General features: G+C 44.7%; 1 protein-coding gene across 1 annotated transcript in view; it reads right to left on the bottom strand.

Moving 5' to 3' along the window:
* Window positions 1–17,816: 17,816 nt before the first annotated feature.
* The window catches only part of LOC105562583 (homeobox protein SIX1), a 33,352-nt gene continuing 23,881 nt past the window's right edge, over window positions 17,817–27,287 (bottom strand). Inside the window, exons 5-6 of the mRNA XM_012013543.1 lie at window positions 19,761–20,220; window positions 17,817–19,144 (exon numbers count right to left, since the gene is read on the bottom strand). Coding sequence (XP_011868933.1) covers window positions 18,860–19,144; window positions 19,761–20,220 — 745 coding nt within the window. The 3' untranslated portion in view covers window positions 17,817–18,859. The remainder of the gene's footprint in view (window positions 19,145–19,760; window positions 20,221–27,287) is intronic.

Genomic DNA, 27,287 nt, shown 5'->3' on the forward strand with positions numbered 1-27,287 from the left:
GACTATCGATTCGGCGATGATTATACGTGCTCATTGATAATGCTTGCGGTATTGACGGCCAAAAGACCGAGGGTGCAAACTCATAGAGCGAAATGGCGTACGCAAAAAATCGCGGAACGAAAGCCTTGACCAATCACGAGCGTTCCGCTGTTTTCGTGATTGGTCGGGGCTTTCGTTCCGCGATTTTCTGAGCGTACACCGTTCCGCTCTGGGTTTGTAGCCTGAAGTTTATGAGAAGAGAAGGTCAGCCGACGGAACACACGGAAACAAAAAGGCGAACGGGAGCGCGTGCGGGAGGATACAAAATAGAGGGGTAATTTCGCGGACGACCACATTCACCAGCGGTCATCGGAAGGGCCCTCGTTTTACGGCCGTTTCGGTTCCCTTCGACCGACAGGAGCCGGCACGAAGAGGAGCAATCGAAGGATCGCCGGCAAGAGAAGAAAAAAGAGGGAGGGAGAGAGAAAGAGAGGCCTGGCAGCACCGGCGATTGAATGGCTCTGCCAAATTAACAATGATTTATGGGGTCGGTGTACCCAATACACCATTCTATTAACATCGCATTATTCGATCGACAAATTACACACCAACGATCGCGCTTACGGGCCGGATTCGACACTTTTTATTTTACCGGTAACAAATGACCCCGCGCAATTACCCGGGCGCGTGACAAGCGGGGATTCGCTGTTGCCATCTTGACCGAAATTATTCTGCGCTAGAAAGAAAAGTATTAGCGTCCGCTAAATGTAAACTTCTTTAAATGCAAGGAAAAAAAAAACAATTCGTTTCGTTATAATCATCTTCTTCATTAATGATGGCTCGAGAAGCGCCGGGAAAATGCATATCGAATAATAAATTTTCTTCGTTTAGAAAACGATATTTCGTTGTGTATTTTTGCTAAAAAGCATGTTGTTGCCCGCTCCCTTAATTGGCCGCGTCCGCAGAGTTTTCATATTGCGTGCAAAAATTAAATTCATACGTGTGTTTGCGTTTCGTTAATGCTTTCTTCGTCCGTTATTAACGTGGCCCGCGGCTCCCGCATATATTTTCCGATAAGTACAGATACCACGGGCGCGCGGGTTGGCTGCCCGTCCCACCGTTATATTTGCCATGTAAATTTTCAACGATAAATATCGTATCGGTTTATACGGAAAACTGATTTAATACAAATTACATCATTAATATTTATATTAGTATTGCGGCAACGTGCAGTTTATGCGTTTGTTCGATTCTCATTAATTGCAAGGCTTCTATAATTACATATAAATATACATGTCTGTACCGGGCGCTTCAAAAGCTCCCACGCGACACGGCGAGGCGTGCAATTTTCCGTAAATTCCCTCTTAATTCCGGGCGTAATCGCGATCGGTGCCCCGATCGCCACCGACGCGGACGGTAGCCATCTTGGTGCACGGGCCGAGTTTCGCGGCTTCTTCGCTGTGACGTGGAACGACGTGGCGAACGGGCCCCAGCGGGGTCCCCGCGTGGAGAAGGGGGCGTATCACGGCTCATTGGGCAGGCGAACAAATTCGTCGCGACGTACTCGTGGATTACGTGAGAGAGGCCCCCGCGCGCGTTGGTCCCCAAATTTCGGCTCGGGGCGGAGGAGAAGAGGACCCCGTCGTCGTCGTCGTTACCCCATCTTATCTTCGACATCGGGGCCCCTCGAGCTTCCTTCTTAACGGGTGATCGAACACGAGCTACGCGCACACGCGATGTACGACGACTTTGTGTGCGCACCGGCGCTTTGTGTACGGCGTTTCGTCCTCCTCCTCTCTCGCGGCCCAACACTTTTTGTTTGCGGCGCGCGACAACCGGTAACCGGACGATTTTTTTCACCCGGCCGCGATAATCTACGACGTGCTCCGTAAATTACGCGTATACCTGCACTTAAACGTCCTAGCGGTGGCGAGGCCCCTAAAATTAACCGAGATTTATTTCACTTTCCGTCCCCAAGAATTTCGCTCCTGCCCTCTTTAGATCGTCGCACTTCGGATTGGTCTCTTCGACGAAGAAACGGAGTCTTGGTGCGGCAATTCTGAAAGAACTTCCTGAATTAGTTTGCGGAAACAGAGCGTACACTTATTTCGTTACATCACCTCCGACATGAAATTGAGCAACGTCTACGCGATTTTCTACACACTTCCCTTTAGTGATCGCCAATTTTGTTTAATGCTTCGTATACACCTACGATCGAGAAGTTCCAGGAAAATTCAGGCCGAGCTCGCAGACCTCACTCCCTTTCTTAATTTCTAATTTCATTACGGATTCTCGGACGGCCGCATAATGGTCTCGGGCTCGTCCCATTGGCCATCTGGCACGATCTCCGTAGGATCTATATCTATATGCGTATCGAAAGATCGATCAAGATCGATCAGGACGAAACGAACGTCTAGCTTCGGCGACCGACGGCGACCGACGGCGGCGAGTCCGGTTATAGTTTGCTAAGGCGTGTAATCATGTTACGATCGAATTTACATGGCAAATTGCGCTAACGTAGAAAAAACGATTTCCTCCTGGCGCGGACAGCGGATGGAGATTTTTCTGTCTGGACGAGTGTTCCGTTCTACCCGGACCCGCGCGTGATAGCCGCCCCCTCGAAAATTCCATATTTTGCTGGCCGGGATGCACCTTCTGGCTGCAGAGCTCTCGCGATATAATCGTTTCGATATTATTGTCAATATCTGTAAATTCATTTGGCGTCGCATTATTAAATACAATAATAAAGTATTATATCATCACATTATTATATTACGAGCGACGGGATGCACTAATACATAATCGGGGATTATTTACTGCATAATATAAATGAGATTAAAATAAGAATGAAATTCTGGAAATGCGACACTAGTCTGCTGGCGATTGATCAAAGTCTTTTGAGACAACGAAGGCTTTTTCGTATACATTTTTTTCATCAACATCGGCTGATCTTTTTATATGTGTATATGGTAAAATCTCCCTATTTTATTCTGATTATCACAAACTCTAAGGCCTAATCTACAATGTGCTCTCTGGGTTTAGAAACATTCTATTTTGTGGTCGATAAATACGTTTAAAAAATGTGTGCAAGGTGATTAATTGTATATTATACACTGTATTAAGCGCTTTGATTTGTTTACATAAAATAGAATGTTTCTAGACGCAGAAAGCACATTGTAGATTAGGCTTCAGGTCGGTATTCATAGTCAAATCGTATATTCAAGACCATCTTTAGATATTCTACAGCCAATAAAATGTTCCAAATAGTATCTTTAGATAAATTCACGACGGTCTTGAGTATATAAGATCTGCACTGAGAAAAATTTTCATCGGATAAACCAAGTAAATAGTATGTCCGATGGTTAATTTTTCCGATTAAATTATGGATACATTCGATGAAATTTGATTGAAAAACCGATCACATTTATATATTATGAGACAGGCTCCTAATACGACACAGCGGAGTTTTTGTTAAATTAATAGGCATCATCTTTTGGTTTTACAATTTGGTTTACAATGAATTTATTGCCCTTGGAGTGAAGTCTGTTTAGTGGAAAATTCATTGTTAGATCATGCAATCGTTGCGAAAAAAAGACTTGTGATTGAATTTGAAAACCTACTGTCTCATATTAGAATCCTATCTCATAATAGAAGACTTTCCTCTACTAGAAGTTCATAGAATGTAGAATAATATCTTTTTGCATTTTGTGAAATTTTCAATTTCCGGCAGACTATCTTATAGTGCAAGGTATCCTCTTCTCGGATGAAACAAGTCGCCCGACGTTATGTATTATATTATGTTCAGGTAAAAAATTATGTTTACAGTGGAAGGGAGCGGGAATTAACAGACGACGACGACGACGGTCTTACGCGATGCAATAATGTAGTGACGCAGCCAGACGGAACGAATTATTCTAATTTGCTCTGTATTCGGACTGGCGCGTCTCTAGGAAACAGCTATTATGCTTTTAGACGTGCCTAACCGGACCTAGACAATGGTTCTATTAGCGAGGTAGACTTATAACAAGAATAATCGTTTAAATACTACCGTTTCGCGTTAAATCTCAAAATTTTCCGCGTGTCTTTCAGCGATTCTCGCGTCTTTGCCTCCTTCGTCGCGCAATACATTTTTACAGACGTTCTTTCATTGCGGCTCTCGCAATGATTTTCCGCAATTTTACGAATATTGCTTATTTGTTATAGAATTTATTGCCGATTTAAAAAGATCTGATATAAAGACGTTTATGCCTGTGAAAGAAGCGCATCGTTCTCACGTATAATTGAAATCACGGAGAGAATGGAAGCGTCCGTTTAAATGATCGCTATTCATCTATTATCTTTTACCTGTAATAACTACAGCACCTACGATATTTTTAGCGCTCGCCTTTACCAAGTCCCCATTCATATTTCTAAAGTGGGGCATTCGCTGAGAAAGGTTCGCGACGTTCGGCCAATTGGCGAATGCGGGGCAACATTGTCCACGTTGGTTACATAATGGGCCTCCTCTGACGCGTCTGTAATAGCGGGTAGCCCGGGTATTTAGATGAGTTGACTCCAATTGGCGTACGTACCGTGAGAATCCAGTATCTGGTGCGCGGACAGGCCGAGGCAGGAGAGAAAAAAAATGGGTGAACTAATCATGCAAATTGCTCGTCGCGTTGCATAACTCCCGTCCCGTCTTCGCATACTTCGCTATTACTATCTTCGCTGTTTATCAGCCGTATATACATATATGATATACCGTAATATATAAATAATGTATTACATTTTCGAGTGTATTTTTCATCAATTCGCGTAAGAGTTGACTCCCTCCGTGACCGTCGACGATCGCAATTAACGATACCTCAGGCGGCGTCGCGTGTTTTTATTATAATTATAATTAACTGATTTTGTTTCGCGCATTATTGGCGAATATGATCACAGCCGTTAGCTGATACTATACACCCATATAATTATCTAGTTATACGCCATGTAAGCCGGATAATGTTCATCATTGATTTTTATTCATTATCGTCGCAAGTTGACACGCGCGCGCAAAAACACGTGATAATGTGACAAATAGTAGATTCTGCGTTTATTCGGGTAAAATTGAAGAGAGAACTCGACTTGAAACAAACAGAATTTCGGGGGTGGGTGTTTACAAATTTTCATTAAAGACGAGGATTTTTTAATTTCTCGAAAGATGATGCAAATATCGACGTACATCGTGCATCGTTTGAAAAATATAGTAGCTTACACGCGGGCGTGCGTACTCGAGGCAAATTCAAGGGGAAATTACGAGACGATTGGTTTAGGGTTTTATTTCGATGTCGGCACATGCAGGCGCGGATTCCGAGGTCCCGCTGACAGATTTCTGCGGGCGACGGAAGAAGCCGCCGTGGACGATTATGCAGCTGCGACGAGGAGGAGGCATGCGGCACGCCACGAGCAATGTGCGAGGCTTCGCGCGGCCGTCAATTACGATTAATTAGAGCGGAGACTGACAGCGGACGCAAGCGACGGGCTACTTAATACTTTAACTTGTCGCCAACCCTCCGCGCGACTTCACTTCCTCCATCCGTCACCGTTTGCGTCGTTTACGACGTGACCGAACTTTGTGCCCGTGCGCACGTTTGCACTGAAATTTGCCAATTTATCTTAAGGGCCGTCTACATTAGAAGTGAGCGTAACCTTTACTTATCACTGTAAAAGCTAAAGTACAGGCATAATTTTTACAAATATTTATAGCGCTGGTCGAACTGCGCCCCAATTCGCCGAGAGTAAGCGTCATAGCTGAAGTAAGAGTAAGAAATGGACATGATTCATTTCTTTACTCCTACTCTTACTTCTTACGCCAGGCTTACTTCATCTATCGTAGACGATCCTTTACATACTTTCCCCACGGAGATTGTTTCGAACTCGCGATTCAGAAAAAAAATTGCTCCGATAATAATCTTAGTCGTCAATTTCGAAAGAAGTTTGGTTGATTAACATATTCTCTTGCGAATAATTCATGTGTGCTTCTATTTTAGAATCTTCTAAATTGTCAATGTAATAAGAGAATATTATGAATTATGATATTCATATTATATGTGTAAGGAGATTTAAATTCCCCCCGTAAAAATATTTATGCGTGTAGAGGCGCCGGAGGAATCCTGGGGCGGCGCGCAATCTGCTGAATTGATTATCAATTTCGAGGAACAATCGAGATAGAATATTTTATCATTTGATTATCAATTGATTATCTTAAATTCGGTACTAATCGTGTTTTGCCCCACGTAATGTAGCAGTTAATAGATTCTTTATCGGTCTTGCAAATGAAAAGGATTTAATGAAAGCCGATCAGACCATCCTCTTGAAAATGAACGTAAAACGATAGCTTTCTTCACCCTAAAACAATTTGCGAATTGAAACGCTCAAATCGCAGGCTGAAACGACACCGCGGTTCTTGACAATGCAACGCCCGGCGCGCGTCTCGCGCGCGACGAAACGGAGCTTCTACGTAATGATATGGTTTTCGGTTTCTGTATTGAAACACGATTCTCACTGGGGTAGGTCACGCCGCGCGAGTGTCGTGTGCGTGTGCACACGCGTGTAATTCCTTGTAGGAGAGCAACGTTCCTTGACTTCTGAATGAACCGTACGTCACAACTGTTGGCTTCGATCTGCGACGCGACTTTCGAAATTGGGAAAAGTTCCGCGTTTCTTAAGTCTCTCAATCTATAGTCGTCGCAAAGATTCGACTCTGTATCGCAACAGAACTTGAGTTACGACACTAAATAAGTCTGGATGTTTTAATGCAAGAAAACAAGTTGCCCGTGTTACAAATTCTTCACGTTACGTCATTATTAAAAATATCACAACATTTAGAGAAAAGATTCTATTCTCCCTTCTGTGTTAGGAGGCGAGAAAGGAAAAGTGCATTAATTTTTTCATATCAACATAACAAAGAACTAATGCGATATGAAATATCTTATTGTAATAGCAATTAAAGATGTTATAATAGTAAAGGAAAGTCCCCTATTATGAGATGGGCTTCTAATATGAGATAGAGGAGTTTCTGCAAAATTAATAGGCATCATCTATTGGTTCCGCTATGAATTTATTGGCCTTGGAGCGAAATCTGTTTAGTGGATAGTTCATCGTTAGATCGTGTAATCGTTGCGAAAAAAGACTTGCGATTGAATTTGGACGTTGAAAACCCACTATGTCTCATATTATAATCCTATCTCACAATAGCCGACTTTCCTCTAGTTATCACATAATTGCACTTATTACATTGCCACGCATATTAGCATCGAATGAAATTTAAGACACTTCCGAAATGAAAATTGATTATTCCTCGTTTTATTCCTTCCGAAGTAACGATTCCGTCTCTTTTGCGCGATACCAGTCCTTGCCAGCGAATTTCATTTCTGCGAGAGCACCAACGGAGATATATAATAGCGACTGGTCGGCCAACGAAAGAGGTAGACCGAGAGCGGGAGATGCAGATGGGCCGCCAGCCTCTTTTCCGCAGAGGCCCGCAATAAATTCAACGAGGGGGGGAGCAGGGTTGATTCGATAAGCATCGAAGCATCGAGCGTCGTGGAAGTGCTAAGTAACTACCGATCGTATCGGAGATACGGGAACCGCTCCGCTGCGGGCCCTTTCGCGCATTATACCGCGCCGCACCGTGGAGATGGATGTATTTATTGTGTCCCCGGGGGTGCGGAACGATCGACAGGTCGAGTCCCGAAATCGGGAGGCGACAATGGAGGTGCGAACAGCGTAAACAGTCGTGCTTGACATTTATGAATCGAATTCCGCCGCCCAGTGTGCGACGTCGTATACAGATCGCAGATAAGGACGAGAGTGCCCTAGATCGCCGGCCATAAGGCTAGCTCGCTTGGCAACCCCCTAGAAAAAAAAATGAGAGCATCGAAATAATCCCCGATACACCTCTCATTACTTCTTTATCGGCTTCAACTCGTCGACGTTGCGGAATTTTTTGGAATAATACCTGCTGCGTGGAATATCGAAAGCTTCCCGTCCGTTTTTTGAATATCAGGGTGTATCTGGCGCTCGTTGTTTCACTCATTATTGTTTTAACTCGACTTTTTCAAGTGATCATTTATTACACGCAATGTGCATCGATGAGTTACTCTCTTTAGCTTTTCAAAATACTTTTGGATTCAAAATCCGTTGAAAATTACGGTGCCGCGTAGTGACACCTGTAGAAAAAAAAAGAGGAGACAGGGTGGGAAGATTTTGTTTAAATATTCTGTTTCGTGTTGCGTGTAAATTGATTTTGCACAAATTGAATTGACAGTAGCAGAAAAATTTAAAGAGAGTTTTCTAAACTGCTCGAATTATTTAATTGTAACGCTATTTAATCTTAACAGGCGCGTTGATCGTATTAACAATCAAAGGATTTCGGGATCTCTGTCTTCCCCATGTTTGTGCTAGGTGTCGATTTTCGATCCTATTAACCTATCCAGTTCCAAGTGTTCCAAGTGGTTTCGGCGTTTATCACACAGGAGGATCGCAATTTGTTGTAATGATATTACGTTTGCGTCACCGCGCTGCTTAATCCCGACCCCATGGATTCAGCTGTCAATTCCCGAGAGCTGTCTACGAGCGAACTCGATTGGACGAATCGCCCGGCCAATCCCCGGGCACAAAAATTCGGGGTGTCGTTGTACAGAGGGGAAGCCCCGAGATGTTCGACATATGTTTGGTGGGCTGGCATTCATACCGTTGCAAGAGAACAAGAGGGTGGAACTGGTTCTCGGAATCGGCTGCCGATCAAGACTGCGAAACCGGTACAACTTCCTTTTAAATACTTTCAAATAGTACAAAAAGATGGACTTTTTACATGCATTGCATTTACCGTCGCATTTCGTTGGGTGAAAAAAATTATTTCTATCGACAGCATTTCGAAAAAAAAAAATCCGAGCTCACAGAAACGATATCCGATTTGTAAATTCTGGTTTACGTGGCGTTTGACACGAGATCTCCTCTAGATCGATAGTAGAGTTATTATTTATCGTCGACCTTCGCGATTGGAAGGAGGTCCAATTATTCGCGAGATTCGGTTACGGGGAGCAGTGCCAGGGCGCCAAGTCAGGACCCGATGCGAGGGCGGGAAAGGGTGTAAGGTGACACCCCTCCGGGACAGGTCTGGCTTCCCGTCATGAGCACGTCCGAGATAATCATATTCATAATTCGCGAGTTCGCAGAACCTGCGCCCGAATTGCACAAGAGAGAACAAGCAGCGCCGAAAGATGGCGGATTACCTCTTTTGTGATACAAAAACCTGAGATATCCGGACGATTGTTAGCGCTTCAACGAGGAACGGGGTTCCGGTTAAGCGCGCTATAAATTATTCAGGACATACCGACGTTGACAAAATGCATCTGGTATTTCGAGGTTTGGAGAATAGGGCTACATTTTGCTACTGTTTCGTCATCTCGATTTGCTTCTATAAATTGCACGAAATACATTTGAAAAGTTTCGAAGACTAGCTTACATCTGCAACAATTCACATCTTGATCAATATCTTCAAGTTTTCATAATGTGCTGATCTATTTTACTATGCAATTCATTTCCTATTCGTTCGTTTATAACAATTATGTACTTTAAAACTATTGATTGCATAAAACTAAGGAAGCATATGTATACAGATGTGTCGCAGACACGCATGTACACAATATAGAACAAGTGATCAGACGATGATAATTTTCTGATAGCCCCATCTTAACAACTCTCTTCCCATATCTGAATATAATTCACAATTTTAGGGCCGAATCACGACTCGAAGTGCTCGACAATTACAATCAGTGAAATCGACATACATTTCAAGTAAGAGAGCATCCGACGCGAAAAGAAGTGCGAGAGAACAGGGGAAAGAAGAAGAAAGTGGGGAAAGTAGGGTCAATCTTTACGGAGAGAGAGAAAAAAAAGGCAAGAGCGCGCGTACATGCACACGTATGCTTAAAGGGCCCGGCACCGCGTGTGAGTCCTTACGCGGACGTGTGGATGTTCCAGACGGGGCCCGGGCCCGGGCCCCGGAGTAATCTGACACCAATGGCCCTCCCCCCGTCCACCTAGCCAGGCCCCCTCGGCCCGTTCGTTCATTTGTTCGCTCGCATCCTCACGTCCCAAACTAAATCATAACCGTATTATGCGGCCCGACAATAGGGCCCGCTCTGTATAGCGAGAGAAGCTGCCTCTAATCCGCCACCGCTTAGACATCTTGCTCATTATCTTTCCATCTTCGTCTCTCTCTCTCTCTCTCTCTCCGTCTTCGTATCGCTCGTTTTCTCTCGTCGCGCCTCTCTGTGCTGTCAGAGAAAAGCATTGTTTTATCAATGTCGCTATTTCGGCTGATCTCTAAAAAATGGACTGGTTTACCAATGAATTTCTTCGCTTTTGCAAAATGCGTAGCCAAAACTGTGTACTTCAACTAGCGAATGGCCGTCATTGATATAAGATAGAGAAATGTGGCTGTCTTTTAGTAAAGAATTGTAAACGTGTCACGTCTTGAACATCATGGAATTACATTCTACACGGTATCACTTCGCAATCGAACAAATATTTCGCGAGGAGAAGAAACGAATAAGCGCTGAAACTCACACGCGCGACTAGCGAATTAATCTTCGTCGCATGATCATTTGAATGGGCAGGGAATAAGAGTGACTTACGAGTTGTCGGTTTTTGCCGCTCACCAATTCCAATCCTCTCCAAGCGAATTGATTTCATTAAAGTCTAGCCGAGCGTGTTTCCTCCCCGCCCCCCCCCTCTCCCCGAAATCAACCGGTTCCTAATCTCGTTGGGAATTATTTTTGCGATATACACGTACGTCTACGCCACCCATGAAACGTCGCGGCGCAAAGCACCTATCCACCTACGATTTTCCAGAAAGATCTGTCGTAGACCGTCGTCCCCGGCGCGAGAGGAGGACAGGGACGGGGAGGGCAAGCCGCGATTTATCTCGCCCTCTTCTTTATCTTTCCCTCGCCTCCCCCCGCCCGGCACCAGCCTCGCCTCGCCTCGCGGCAAAACGTCGGGGACGGAATTTAAATTTCACAAATTAGTCCGTCCATTACACCCTCGGCGTAATCGGGGCCGGCTGATCTCTCTCTTCTTCTTCTGCCTCTCTCTTTCTCCGGAGGACCTTAACGTGCTCTCCCTTCCTTGCCGCGGACGCCACGCGGCGGACGGTTCCTGGAAAGCGTGGGTGCCCTCTCTGCTCCGCCAGCCAACCAGCCGGCCGGACAGGATCACGATCTGGACGCCCACAAATCATAACGCGGGTGCACCGCAGATCTCGCCGCGAGATCCTCGCCCGGGCTCTTCCTCGAGACGATCCCTCTTGTTTCAGCCGCGCTATACGCGGATCCTTCCTGGATCTCTCGCCCCGATGATGGAAACGCGGCCGCGCTGTCGTGAGGATGCACACCACGTCGCGGCGCGCGCCACGTATACCGAGAAACTTGATTTTGAAAAATTCCGAAAGCCGAGGCATCCGAAAATCGTGGATCTAAACATCCACGTATCCTCATAGGAGCTACAAGGGTATAAATCTTAACGGCAAGGACATAAATACAGTTTCCCTCATCTCGAAGTTGCCCGTTACAAGACGAGCTATAAAAAATAATGAAGTCTCCGTATAGATCGTGCCGATAACGATAATTATGATAAAGGTATGGGCAATAAAATAAAAGTCAAGGTGGTACAGCGGGGGTAGCGCGCGAGTGCTTTCTGTTATCAGCCGAAGATTGCTATCTATCGACATTAAGACGAAGATCTCTCACTTTCCTGTTGAGGTGGGGCTCTTCGTTTACCGAGGCATCGGCCGGCCGATCTCGGTAGAGTCGTGCTCGCGAAACACAACGAGCTCGATCGGCCAGCAGCTCGGAAGAGAAGCTCGAAGAGGGATCGACGCGGCGGCCCTTCGTGCCCGTTTCTAATGGCCCGGGATTTCCTTACACACAAAAGCGCGCGAGGAGAGTGAGTGATCGTCGCGAGCCGCGCGAATAAATTACGTGGCAGCCTATGCGGCTGCATAAATTAATTTCAGCCGGTCTGCCCATAAATATTCCCCCCTTCGAAATCGCCACCCCGCTCGTCCGCGCGCGCTCGTCTAGGCTCGCCTAAGCGTTATCCAACATCGTAATTTACATCGATCGTAAGTGGTGCGTTAATGGATTTATATATACGCGCGTCGATCTACCCTCGGATTCGCCTCCATTTCGGTCGCGAGGAAATCTCTACCTATTACATAAGAGACTTGCGTGGAAGAGAACTCGTTTCCATCAGGCAAGATACGTGTTGTAGATACATGTTTGTGAGCGGTGCTCTCTAAAAATCAATCAGTGGATTATCACTGAAAACAGTTATAAGTATAGCGCTGAATTATTCCGTGATGATGCACTGATTGACCTTTAGAGAGTACGTAGTTTTGGTTCAACGTAGACACTGATTTCGAGAGCTCTTCAAGCATGGTTCATCCCCCACACAATCTCATTAAAACGCGCGTGATGTAGTCGATATTATTTTACCCCTTTTTGCAGAATTTAACATCGGTTTATCTATATTTTTCTCGCGACTTTTTCGAGCGCCTCCGCAGGAGAACAATATTCCTGCACCATGCAACGAAGGAATTAAAAAAAAAGGGGGGGATAGTTTGCTGCAGAATAAAATTTTTTTTCGCGATACAAACATCGATTCTCGGGAGTGCGAGCGTTATTGCGTACCGCCCCGAGACTCCGTGGGGTGGTGCATCGCGCACCCATTGTTGTAGACCGGGCAGATGCGAGGGAAGGCCGGTGGCGCGTTGCAGTTCGCCTCGCGCCTGAATGCACCGTCATTACCGGCGTGTAATGATCGCATTGTAACGGTATCAAACTTATTATTCGCCGTAACGGGGATGCGCCCCGGAAGGTGAAGAGAGGCTTGGATCGGGTAGGCTCCGCGCCCGAGCACTCTTCACTTATAAACGCTCAGCTGAAAAGTAGACAATCAAGTAGTTTGGGATACTTTTCACGGTTTCGAATTATCCCTCGGAAGAGGTCCCGTGCGCTTTCCATTCTCGCCGGGGAAAAGGATGAACCAAGTGCGAATGTCCGACAATCTCGATCTTTTTATAACGGCATTTCGCGAGAGAAAAAAAGGCGGCGAGGAGAGCGCCGTCCTTTGATCCGATTTAGCTGGATGAACCCGGAAAGATCGGTGCTGGGGATACGAACTGGTAATTATTTCAAAACGACCGTCCTTCGGCACGCTATTAGGCCTATCAACGATCGCGATGACGGATAAGATCTTCAACCTCCCCTTTGTGTCGATATTTACCAGCGCAGTTCGAACAATATCCTCTGCGATCCTGAAAAAGAGCATCTGGCTTCTCCACGTGACCGGAGGCTCCTTTGTACTCGCTTCTATTCTTATCACCGCGATGATCGCAAACTAAATTCGATCGAACGTAAGAGCGCGGCTGCGTTGACGCTACTTGTCTTACGTATGTAATTGTTGACTTAATTAACATTCTTAACTCTCGAATCGTCATATCGGGTTTTCGTCGGCGACAATAATCATCAGATCGCAAGTATATACTTGCAAAGTACGCAATTCTTGAAAAATCCTTTTTTTTTAACGATAAGCACTGTAAAAGCGTGCCGTGAAACGGAGCGAAGAAAAAAATTTTTCACCGATTTACCAAAGGCAGTAAACCGAGCGAGAGGAAAATTATAAATATATACAAACGATGTTAATTTCTCGACGACCCCAAGTTATCGCCTGAGAAGCTCGTAAATAAGACATCCACCGGAATGAAATTTTTCACGGTTTCCTTGCGTTGATTCCCAATTCTCTTTCCCTTCTGAATCCGTCAGCGAGGCGGAATAAGAGCAGTCGACGCATGCTCATCGGCCTGTTATAATTTCGGTTCTATTAGCCGCGCGCGACGGGGCCCTGAGGGATTTTCGGAGATCGTAAAGTTAAGCACGGACCCCACAGAGGTGCGTGCGTGCGTATGCGTGTACATACGTGCGGCATACGCCCAGTTGTGCGGCGTGGCGGAACGGGGGCGAGTGGGCCTGAAGAGGGTCCGTCGAGAGAGTATACTGTCAAGTAGCATCTTGACACGGGGCTCACAATGGCTACTTGTTAGCGCGCCGCACCAACAGCGAGGGGAAAAACGATCCAGACACTTGCCTTTTTCACATCGCACTCTTCTGCGTTTCGTTACGGCCGCCTAACTGCCTCTCGTCGAGATTTTGAAAATAATCTCGAAAAAAGATGCTCCGCCTGGCGTCAGCGCCGCGCGATTTTCGCGCAGCTTCTCCCCGCGGCACGAGAGAGAGAGTTCAATCGTGGCGACAGAGACGCTCGGACCTGAGCAGAATGGCTGTCTTGTACTCGTAAGACAGTGTTTTGTGTTTTACATCTTTGTCTTAAAGTAACGCACAATAACTGTCTGAGGACTTAAGAATACAAGACAGCTATTCTGCTCAGGCCCTAAGATTAAGCGAAATCGTTTCGAAATTCGTACGAGTTTAAATCTCCATTTTATTCTCCGCGCGTTCGGATTTTTACATAATTATATTTTACGCGACTTCATATTCAACGAAAAACATCTATTACCATTTCTCATAAAGATAACGAAATTAACTGAGTCATCGTCTTGTTTAAAATTGATAATTGTTTTGCGATCAGTCGTCTCCTCAAAGACATCGACCGCGCGCGCTACTTACCAGCTTCGGCAGCGTCTAAACGTGAAGTAGAAGATCCAGGATTCTGTAAAGGGACGTGTACGTAGATAACACTCTCTGGCATCTTGTTACTTTAAATAACATCAACTTTACTCGATTACAATTCGATCGTACATCATGATCTCTTACTTATATCTACTTGCGCATCATCGTCTTTCTTTCTAGTCTCATGTGCACACATACACGTACACATACACACGTACACACACGCCCGCAGTTCGTTCATCGATACACACATTCATGAATAATCGCACTCACGATCACTCTCGGCAATTCGTCTCAGTTAGTTGTGCAACGTTAGATTTGTCCGCTAAAATACACGAATGAGAACTGGAGAGGACCAGACGATCGGCCATTAATTAATCGTCCTTGCGGCGCGCGCTCGGTTTTCTCCTTTCATTCATTCGCCCTTTCGATTGCCCTTCTGCCTGCTTCTTGTATGCGCGAGTTGCGTGCGAGTGCGTAATTTGTGCAAGAGTCGATTACGATTAAACATCCTATTCGCAAAAATTAATTCTTTAGCTTTGGTCGAATCGCAGCGTTCGTTTCATAGAAAAGTGTTCGATTACGATTAAAATTCTACAAGTTTGGAAAGGATATCTCGGAAATATATAACGACGGAATATATCAAGAATATTAAGCAACTTCCGGAAGGAAAAGAAAGAAAAGGTCGCGCGAGCGTTCGGAAGCTGCCCGTTTGTGCAACACAACTTGCGTCATGTAGACGCTCTTAAACAGCGCTTCAAATGCGGGAGAGTAAAATGATAGCCATTCCTGTTAGTAATTAGTTCCAGTTGTTGTAGCGTCCGTTAGCCGAAGCATTTTAAACCAGTTTACATAATTTTACAAATAAATTTGTCTGTTTAAAAGCATAATGTTGATCGCCTGCAACAACTAACGTAGAACGCGGTTAAAACTGTTGTGTAGTATTCTGTGCGCAAGACTGCAAAAAGTATTCGTGGCTCGTTAATTTATGAACAGACGTGTCTCGATCGATCCTTATAGTTAACAATTTAATAAAACGCACGACCTACAACACGTAATTGGCTTTAATCTTGAGCTTTCGAAGGCTGAGTGACGTTTACTGTTTTCGTTAAAGGGAGAACACAAAGTTATTATAAAAGTCGCGAAATAATTAAAGGAGAAGAAATTTGTAGAATGCGAAATATCGCTCTTAACTCGGTCAAATAATGAGAAAAGATAATATGCGTCAGGAAAATAGTGTTATTATGTATATTCATCCGTTGTACCTCCGTTAATAAAGAAATATGAACCAGTGAGAATAGAAAGGGGACATGTGACACTTTGAACGAAAGGACAGTGCATTCTCCCTATCTTTCTCACTTTAGATGTATCCATTTATAGACTGCAAAGTGCGAATAAATGATAATTTACGCACTATCTCGCCGAGTTGGCAAATCCTTGCGTAAAATCGACACGTTAAAAAAATCTTTTTAAACAAAATTACTTTAGCGAGCTTCCTAATTTAGGGCAAAGTAGTGTGAAATCTACTGGAAAAATTCCTGGTACAAAGTTTTCGTTTTTCTCAAACGTATGATTTTGTCACGTATACCCTTTCTGACCGATTCACGTGTTACATACTATTGTACAGTTGACCTCTTCTTTCATCAGCCGTTAATACTCTCTATTGTAACGCGTAATGTGGCACTTATGAATTGTCGTGTAAATAGTTAAATTTCGAGTTATTTCTGTAAGGATTAACGAATACACAGAATACGACGAATGTGAAGGATACAAAATGTAAAATAACGCCGATCGGCTCTGCCGTATAGATCGAAGATATTATTATTTTCCACGTCGTCTCTCTCTTTCTCTCCTCGATACTATCCTTTACCCTGTTTCGTCCCGAGGACTCTTTCGTAAGGGAAATCCTTTCTCTCCTCGACATCCTAGATAAGAATCTACAAGGCAATGTCGTAGCTAACGGAATATTTAGGACATCTGCGCGCGAGATAGCTCACGAATGGAAAGTCGACATTGGAGATGAATGTAAGCGCCCCTGAATCGCTTTAACAGCGACTTTATAAGCTTTGGTAAATAATCTTCCCTTCCGTGCGTTCTTCGCGATGAAATTGAAAAGAGAAACAAAGTGTTAATCGCATCACAGAATTTTCAATTCTACCTTTCTGTCGCAAAAAGGATAGAGGCTATCGTTAAACAAGTAAGAGAGATTGTCGCGAGGAATAAACGAGATAATTTTGAGCTGTTCTTTGGCAAGAAAGCGGTTTAATTGTATGCGCCTCTCTTGAATAACGAATCAAGAATTCATCTCGATATCTCGACTTTTCTGTCTCTGTCACTCTGGCGTAATGTCTTTTTTTTCCCCTCTTCCTTTGCATTCCCTTTTTTCGCGCACATAACATTCTCGGTTTCCCTCTCTCTCTCTCTCTCTCTCTTTCTCACTGTCTTTAGATATACTTATGTACAGATTGCGAACTGCGAATAAATGATAATTTACGCACTATCTTATCTTGCGACAGCATTCACTGTCTACTGGGCGTACCCTTCAAGTTTCGCGTCCATTCAGCTGCTTTTAATCACCAGTCAATTAAATCACCACACGATATCACGTTTTTTTTTAGAAATAATTGATGCTACATATTTCTGTGATAACGACTTTTCTTTAACAATAATTGTTTTCCGACACGCACAAACCATCTGTGGAATGCGAATTGATAAGAAAATATCTCGTAAAAAAAATTTTGTCCGTTTCGGATCCTGTTGCTTCCAGGAATTTTATTGCACCCTTTAAGGATACAATCGAACTAGGAAAGATATGAATTAAGAAAACCTAAATCAAACGATTCGAACTATCGAATGCGAAGAATGTCATTAACTGTACTTTAATCGTTAGAACGTGGAAGCGTTAAAACTTCAAATCTTTGCCTGGAATCGAAATTGGTGATACGGGAACACCCGGTAGGCAGCGAACGAGAACGAGATTAACTTAACAATATGCCGAATGCCGCGTGTATTATACATATGTACATACAGGACAAACACAAAAGCGTACGTGAGAGGAGCGTATAGTTGATTACAGTAAATTAATCGAATCTATATGAAGTGTGGGTGGGCGGGGGGAGGTGGGGGGCAAGAGGGTAGGTTGCGTTCGTTCGTCTTTCGCGTGCACCTCGCGTAAAACAAAAAAAAAAAGAGGAGAAACGCTGTTTCATCGTGCAATTTATTCCGCTCGGGCAAAATCCAGAAAAGTATGGCGCCAAGTACGGTGACGGGGCAGAAAAGCTGACGGGATTTTTCGCCCGTTGTTTACTTATGGAAATAGTGGTAAATACAAGCCGGTCTAGCCGGCTTGCCGCGAGAGTATACTGGGAAAGTAAAATGCTAATATGTCTTTTGCTATTTCGTTCGGAAACGTCATCGTCGCTTCGGCGTCCTTTGATTTTTCACGGATATTCCTGGAGTGAGATACGATTTTTCTACGGGAAAATATTTGAAGAGTTTTCACGGACAGATAAGCAAACATTCTTGGCCAGAGATTAGAATAACGTTAAGTAAATGTATTTATCTCTTTTTGAAATTTAGATGAGCGGTATTCAAGTGGAAAAATAACAAATTAACATTAAAGAATGCAAATACTACAATTCATCGTACGTGTGGTTTTATCCCGAAAAAATTTCGTTCAAAAAAAAAATTAAGAAACTCGTTCTGACAATGAGTGCCGGAGCGAACGCGACGATATGACAGACGGCTATTTGACGCTCTTTATACGCTCTAAACATACACCGAGAAAAGCTCAAGGAGAATGCAACGATATATCCGCAGAAGGCTTTCCTCCCCACTTATCTCAACATTATCGGATCGTCAAGAAATTATCGTTGCGATGAAAAAGATATTTTCAGTGCAAATAAATCTCACGTTATTCAATAATTAAAACTTGCCGATAAATTTATACGTCGCCCCGAGGTAGCGGTGACTTCTATTAATCAACGACGTTCCGTTAAATAAATTTCAGCGGTTATGTTTTCCCTTCAGCGATAATAATTCATTGACGATCCGAATTTCGGCAAGCCACTCGAGTACCTTGATCGACCGGGAATCTCGCGCCCCGCCAACGTGCATTAAGTCTTCTCTTGGCTCCTCTTGCTCTGAGTGCTTGGGGCCCAAGGTCACAACGAATGGTACTCGCCCAGCACGAGGCCGCTGTGGTAACTCGCGTGCGACGTGGACATCCCCATGGAGCTCATGCCTTGATAGGCGCCCATGCCCATGCCGTTCATCGACATGGTGTTCATGGTGTTAACGCTCTGCATGGTGTTGGACAGCATCGTCGACGGGCCCATCGGGCTCAATCCCCCCATGGAAGGGGCGATCGCGCCCATCTGCATCGACGTCGCCGTGTGCGGCAGGGACTTCTGCAGGTCCGCGGAAGTCGGCGTGCCGATCAAGTAGTCCTGCCGTAGACAATTCTCATATTTAATAATCAAGCTTTCCCGTCGACGTTAACCGGCCAGTGTTTTGACGCAGAAAATTTATTGCGAAAAATATTACCTCAGCCAGGATGTCAACCTGGACCTCCCTACTGTAGGGATACATTTTCTGTATTAAAACACTGGCCGGTTAATGTCGACTAAAAAGCTTCATTATTGTTATCTATTACTGGCAAGAGATTTCTAAATTCTCATATTTCTCCGATTCATTTCTACACAAGAAATTCACTTTGTCACGAGAAACTAGAGATTTACGTCAACTACAAACGTTTCTGATAGAAAACATTGTATTCTTGGATTCTTGTATCTGCGAGTATTCAGAATGAGTCTGGAATCATATTTTCGAGATATCGAATATGAATACCTATATTTTTTAGCGTCTACCTGTCGTATATTACAAGAATCCTAATTTTCCACTTCGTTATTATAGAACAATGTCGTACAACATTTTCCCCGTGTCTCCGAGAAAACGCGGAAAGCGTTAAGGAAAGAAAAAGAGCGCGCGCGTTTCGCCTTACAAAAGGCTGAAGCGATGCGCGCGAATTGGGAATAAACATTCGAGATTATTTCGTCGTCCTACCTGCGGATAGTACTGCATGTAGTCCAGCTGACTCTTCTGTTGGGCGCAGCTAGGCGGTGGCGGTGGCAAGGTGGCGGTAGGATGGACCAAACCATGGGCGCCGTGGGTGCCGACTTGGAGATGATGCTGCAGCTGATGATGGAGATTCCTCTTGTCGTCGCCGCTCTCACTGCTCGTGTCGTGGTGCTGCATGTGCGGGTGACTCAAGGACGAGCCGTGGCCTTGGTGATACGAGTGCGGGCTGGAAACTGAAACGGAGGCTGGCGGTGGAAGCTGGTACATGCCGGAAGTTTGCTGATGGTCCACCATTTGTTGCTGCTGCTGCTGCTGCTGCTGGACCGCGCAGGAAGACGGCTGTTGCTGCTGTTGCTGCTGGCCGGACTGCCGCTTCGTCTCGTCGCCACTCTCGCTGCTGGAGTCCCCGAGACCCCCGCCGTGGGTTTTATCCTCCCTCTGGCCACTGAAACCACAAAGTAGCGTTTGCCTTTCAGAAAACGACAGCGGTCCTTCTTTGCGAAGATATACGTTTCTTACAACGGACAAAAACGTTGCAGGCGAAACAGCGCGGATTGGACGCGAATCGGCTTAAACAAACTTTTATGCTAATTATATCAGGATTTTAGTCAGTTTAAGAGTCGTTACGCTAGTTATCAACCATATTGTGGAAGATTACCAAATGTAATCTTTCGCAATATGTATTTCTCATCTGTCTTCTCTTTTTTTTCTATTCGCATTCGCTCGAAGACCGGTTAAGGCAAAAATAACTAACATTAAAATGTTGCCGTATAAATAGTGGAAGCATCTACGTTGTTTCGTGTTGCAACATTCACTAAGTTTGCTGCACAAGGCGCATGTGGTTGTCTCCACTACTTATGGGTATGACAACCACAGATATAGCTGTCCTAAATATTGTATTACTATTTATTGGGCCTATGCCAACCCTAATTAGACACGTGGTAACCATATCGGTCTCTCCGTGCACATTTAAAAACGTAATCCCCCGTTACAAGAATATCGCTAATTAAGAGCGATTATTAACTTCTATTCGGAAGTTTGTAATTACTTGAAAAGAAATGGATCAGTTTTTTTTATCGAATATACCAACGATAAGCCGCGCCGTTGAAAGTGATGCGGATTATACAATATTAATATACGCGTTAGTCACCGGTCCCCATTAGAAACACGTTCTTCATCATCCCATTATAAAGACATCCCGGGGGCGAGCGATTTAATTGCATTCGCAGGCGCGAGCGTCACGTTTAATGCAACTCCTCGCGGATAAACCGGCAATGCCGATCGGCGAGGCTGGGGAATCGAAATAATATCGCTTAAGATAACACCGGTGCCGGTGCGTAAAGTACCGAGAAAAGGGTATATCCTGCCTCTTTCGTACTTGTGAATTAAGGGCGGGCACTGAGCGCAGGGAGGCAGGGTACGGTTTTAAAGAGGCGCGCAGCGGAAGGGAAAGAGAGGCCGAAGGGAAAAAAGGGTATGAGAGAAGAGAAGACGAGAGAGACGCTCTCGGCGTCTCGTAAACTCAATTTAGCGGCCTGGACCTCCTCGAAGCACGTGGGACCTACGGGCCCGACCAAACCCCCTTCGCCTACCTCTTTTGCCTCAGCCCCCCCCTTCTCTTCTCTCTGTCTGTCTTTCTCAGTCTTTTCCTCTCCCTCTTTGTCTATCTCCACCAGGTACCAGCAATCGTTAAGCGCTTGTTTTACAAGTCGTTTAGACGTGAGACCGGTGATACCGCACCGTTCAAGGCAAGTGCTGCGACACTTGTCTACGGGGTGTTTCCGAGAACCGGTCTTTGGTACGAGAGAGAAACTACCGAAGTGATAAGGGAGCACGGGAGATACCTGAGCTCTCGGCGAGCTATCGTAGCCTCGAAGAGCGACTGATAAACGTTCCGTTTAGTTCGCGGTGTATCGCCGTGAAATTTCCAACGTACATTAATTCGGTGAAATTAAGAGGATGACGTAAAACAATTCAGATTCATTATATAATATCTTTCAATGTATACGTATTGAATTTTTTTGACGCGCTATTTAGTCTAATTCCACGTTAGCAATATATTTGTTAGCGTAAGAACGGAAGGGTTTAAATCCGAATTCTGACAAGTCCAAATATTTCGGTATGTGGATGTGAAAGTCATCTCTGTCTGCTCTGAAGACGAGATAATTTGTGTAAACTTGATACAGTATGGAAAACTAAAGCCAAAAAAAGTTTATATTAAGGTACATCTCTATATAAAGACGTAAGTCTTAATCAAAACAGTATAGAGCAAGATTCTATACACATTGAGGCAACATACAGAATCGCGTCGATCCATTTTTTCTTCATATTATTCACTAGTCACAATTGTGACAGTCTCTCAATCTCTCGACAATTTCGAATTAGCCGGAACGTCGTTTTCGCATCATCGCAGAAAAGGGCGGGTTAAGAGGTCTCGTAAAGACGAGATCCGGACGTATCGAGACAATGTAGGGCCGAGTTTATCGTAAAGATCTTCTTCGTACCACCCGTTACATGGTGGAACCTATAACCGGACGGAGGTGTCCCCAGGTATGCCTTATCCGTCCGTAGATCGCGCAGTAAATTTATCCTCGTTGCGCCGCGCGGCCACGAAAGAACGGAATCTTTCGGGTATTATTATTTTCATTAGGATTTGTGACTCATCGCGTGCAGCAGACATTTATTTCGAAGCCCCGTCGCCGTGACACTTACTTCGCGTCTCCGGGATCGACGCTTCTCTCTTCGTTTCTTTTCTCTCCTCGACGACCACGTGGAATCGAGGAGAAGAAGAGAGAGAGAGAGAGAGAGTGTGTGTGTCTCTTAAATGTTGGAAGCTTCAACGATTTAACCCCCCGATGGGAATAATTAATAATTATCTCCGCGCGATTTGTCATCTTGCTATCTTTGCGATAATCTCTTAAATCACTTCTCACTTCTGTTAGTTTTTCGGTATTTTTTTTTATAACGGTAAATGTTAACATGCCAAATTCAACCGGGCATCTTTTTACCGTGAAAAGTAATAGATTGCGCGAAATCTGTGAAGATTGGTCAGATGAAGAATGAGCGTTGACCAGCTTCGATGATCTTGGCGAAACGTGCATTACCTAAGAAAATAATTAATGGAAATGGATTTTATAATCTTAATGTTTACGCTATATTCAAGTTTCCACGTGAAACACAATTTTATAAAACGCCTCGCAGCCGCAATTCGCACCGTTTAAAACACTACACTTGATAACCATAAAAACAATAGATCAGATTGTTTTATTTCGGACATTCTGTTCATGCTCGTGTCGCCCGTGTCGAGATCAACGTCAAGGATTATAAAAAATGCCGGGAATGCGAAGAGATTCTATCTGCGAATGGTCCTACGTGAGTCGCCGTTGTCTCACGAAAAATGGAGACGAATCGATCTCGGCGACCGCCGCGGAATTTCGAAGTAAATCTTATTTACGAACCGGCCGATTAATAAAACTAACCGCGCCTCCGCCGTTATCTTCCTCGCGTCGACCGGCACCATAAAATTGGGATCAACGACTACGGTTACTTCATTGAAAGTACAAGCGCAATCTCCTCTCGAGCAAATTTCAATTATCAAATTAAATAACATTTAATTGAGATAATTAACTTTTATCACTCTATCACTTGGACTTTCGGTAGACGCGGCCGTATAATTTATTACAACAAGGTAATTTTTATGTTGCACACGTTGAGCTCGAGTTTGGAAGAAAAAAGAATCCTTTTCAATCTACGTTCCGCGCGAAATTCTGAAAACGGAATTCGAGGATCGCGCAACGTCGATCCAGCAAATTACATTGCAGGCGGCCGTACGAGAGCTGCAGTCTTACGAAAGGTGCCTTTTAATTGGATGGCGCAAATAACGCATAAATAACCGGGGAAACGTGACGCCGCCGCCGCCGTCGCCGCCGCCGCCGCTCATTCATGGCGGTCGACTTCGATGAGGTGCCGTCTATATAGGGTGATGGGGGTATTAGCATAATTCCTAATTTAATTTCTCGATAAATTCCTGATCGCACGCTCGCCTCGAAATGAGATGCTATCGCGGCCACCACTAATTCGCGTCTAAGTTTATATCGCCTGGGACCGGCGCGGGGCCCGATAGCATCTCCCTTCCTCTCGTCTCTCCCCGTCTCTCTCTTTCTTTCCGCGCCGGGGCCGTCTCGTAAAATCGGATTATATCGGCTCTGTCGCCCCTGCGATGTCGCGCACTTTATTCCGGTCTGCGTGCGATATCGTCTTCGGAAAACGAGTTTGCGGGGTCAGAGTGCGAGCGAAGACTCTTAACGAGTTCTCTTCCCCCCCTCCCCCAGGCGTTTCCTTCCCTCCCTGCGCTTTTCCGCGCCGTTAAAAGCATCCCGGCGAATAGAAACTTGTACATTTTAAGTGCCATATGTAAATGGGGAACGCGCGATGCGCGGCGGATGCCGCGAGCGGAGGAATTTTCGTAGGCAGCAGCCCCTCCTGGAAGATCGCTCGGGTTCAATTTAGCATTTCTCTATGTAACAGTTGAATTTATTTTTCGCATTCCAAAAACCCCACGCAACCGTCTCGCCCTCGAAAAGACCGTCACTCTTGCCTCCGGGATTACTTAACTCACTGAAGAAGGCAGAAAGGCAAACTCGGGGGGCCCTTAGAGCAAATTGAAAATCGGCCGACTCGTTTGTCGGTCCCGGGGTCCCGAGGGAAAAAACGGCGGAGTTCCCTGAGGCCCCGAGACCTCCGAGGGTCTGTCCACTGCCCCCGGCAGGTGAGCCCGTCGAGGAAGTTACTGGCAGCTGATTCCATAAACAGATAGGAAAGGAGAGTTTCCACGACCTAAAATAATGGGGAGCAGCGTGCCGTGTACACATCGTGCGAGTCTCTGTTTGTAAACTACGGCTCTCGCCTCCTTTACCTGCGGGACTCTGTCGGGTCCTGTGAAAACGTCCGGGCGAATTTCTCGCGCGCGTGCAACGGGCACGGGATCATCCGCGGAAAATTCACCAGCGCGAAGAGAATCCGCCAATTATAGCCGATTATGCATTTCGGCTGCGGTTTGGTTCCCGGCAAACGTGTGTTTTAAACTGCATTAGGCGAGTTTCTGCTGCGACGTGCACAGAAGTTTACACCCACAGAAAAAAATTTTCCGGATCCAACGCTATTACACTTAAATGTATCATAAAATAGGATCGATACAGCGACAATCGTATATTTTTTTTAGAGAAAGGAACATTTTAATCTTAAGCGAAGAATTCTAAAATCTAGAATTAAATGATAGCCTTTTGTCGAATATCTTGGTGCCAACCTCGTGCGTTGTAAGATGGAGGGAACATTTATTCTAAACGCAAGAATGTATAAACTCACATTTATATAAGTTACTCCTGTCTCAATATAGCAAGTCGATCGTTTTTAATTCGATACAGGAGAATAAGAATTATTGATTTAATTGGATATTGTCTTATTTTTGTACTAAATGAGGTTGTGAGAAATAGAAATGCGTCAAGAATATTTTTGGTCTCGGTAACAGAAGTCCTTTCGGAGAGTGTAGATTCTTTTTCAGCAAGAACTGACTTAAAATTTCTTTATTACGTAAGATCCACAGAGTGGACTTCGACGGTACTCCAATAACAATAAAAATAGCAATTGATCATTTTTTATCGTTGCAACATAACCACAGAGTGGATGTTCCAATAGAACTCCAATAACAAAAAATATAAGCAATTAATAAATAATTTTTTATTACTACAATGCATGCGTAAAAATTACTCGTACGTTTTGCAATTACAAAGCGTAACAAAATGATTATCCGCGAGAGATCCTCAAGTAAGAGACAAGTAGAGTACACAGAAGAATTATGGCGGTGCTCACTGACGCGCCGGTAATTATTCCGATAATGAATGGCGTGTCACGCCCGTTTATTTGTTATGATTTGACACAATTCGACGGTGGAATCCAGCAACGATGTGCCAGAGAATCTGCATTTTCACGCCAATTGTCGTACGCGCGAGTCCTAATTCAAGAATCAACACGCGTATCGAGAAACCGTGCCAGCCTCGCAGCGTGTTTATCTCCTGGTAATAGATAACTCATAAATTCTGGTAAATGACGGCAATAAGCGCTTGATTCTGGCATCGATACCTGCCCAGCAGGCGCAAGATAATAACGCTTAACGATGTTCATAATTCATTTACCGCTTCGAAATAGAGACGTTATTTCCTTAATATTGTAACGTACAGTAATATATGTGAGAGTGAGGGGGGAAAAAAAAGAGAAAAACTCTCAAAATCGAATGGATATTAACAGGAGCAATAATTCATCAGCGCCTCGATTTTCTCTTAAGAACAGTATCAAGGGAATGAATAATTTTTCCACAAAAAAACGTTCTTCATTTTCAACATTCAATATCTCTCCAATTAATCTTTAACTTTGTGACTTTCTTACACGAGGGGTAAATCGCTGAGGACATTGCGGTGTATAGATTTGCAGCATTTTTTGGGTTTAGGCCTTGTTGGGATAAAGATAAAATAAGGCAAATAAGATAATAAAATAAGACAATAAGATAAAGTGACGCTGGGCATTAGTAGGCGTTGGTGTACATGATTTTGGTCAGCGATTTACCACTCGCTCTTAATTAAGGAACAAAGTGCCATTATCTAATCTAATATTAACAGTTGATCTGACGTAAACAAAGTTCACGTATTCCAGTATACATATGTTGCATACATTTCTGCAATTGCAACATAGAACGCGTGTATGTTATTAATTCACGCCAATCAGCCGAATTAATATAAATTCCCGTGTCCACGTTAGAAAGAACGATCTTCGCACGGTGTGAAGACCTCGATAAAAAATGAAAGCCCCGTGCACCCTGTCTCTTTTTCCTTATTTGGACACGGCGCGTCGCCGAGAAACGATCGCGGTGGTCGTCTCGGTGGCTGGTCCAGCTTGCTGTTTTCCATAGATCTATCAGAGGCGCATCGTTATTTACGGCGGATCGACGAGAACCCCGCAGGTATAGAAGAGGCCATCTCCGCGCTCGGCGGTCGCGCGCCGCGGCGTTAAAACGCTTTCGATGTTTCGGGATTCCTTAATCCGGATTACGCCGAACCTGCCGGTAGTTCTCGGCATACCACGGCCGTGTCACACGAGCGAACGGATCCCACTGTCATCGTTTCGTCAGTACGTCGCGCGCCGCGCACGCCCCATTACCGGGACGAAAGGCGTGAAACGGATTTAATCCCGGAAGGAGTGCCAGGGGGACACCCAGCGCGAGTCCTTGATCTTCAAAATATCTCCATGAGGTTTTCAGTGCGCGCGGAAAGAAAGTGTTTCTTGCTGGAATACGATCAGCAATGCTGAACATCGTAACGTGCTATTGTAAGAGATGTGCTACCTAATACACATAGTAATAGTAGTAGAGATGTAGCAGGTGAAGGCTAGTCTTCAACGAGTGCCAGGGGGACACCCAGCGCGAGCCCTTGATCTTGAAAATATCCCCATGAGATTTTCAGT

Source organism: Vollenhovia emeryi, unplaced genomic scaffold (genome assembly GCF_000949405.1).
Source record: "Vollenhovia emeryi isolate VEMERY1.0 unplaced genomic scaffold, V.emery_V1.0 DF939186.1, whole genome shotgun sequence".
Taxonomy (NCBI): Eukaryota; Metazoa; Arthropoda; class Insecta; order Hymenoptera; family Formicidae; genus Vollenhovia; species Vollenhovia emeryi.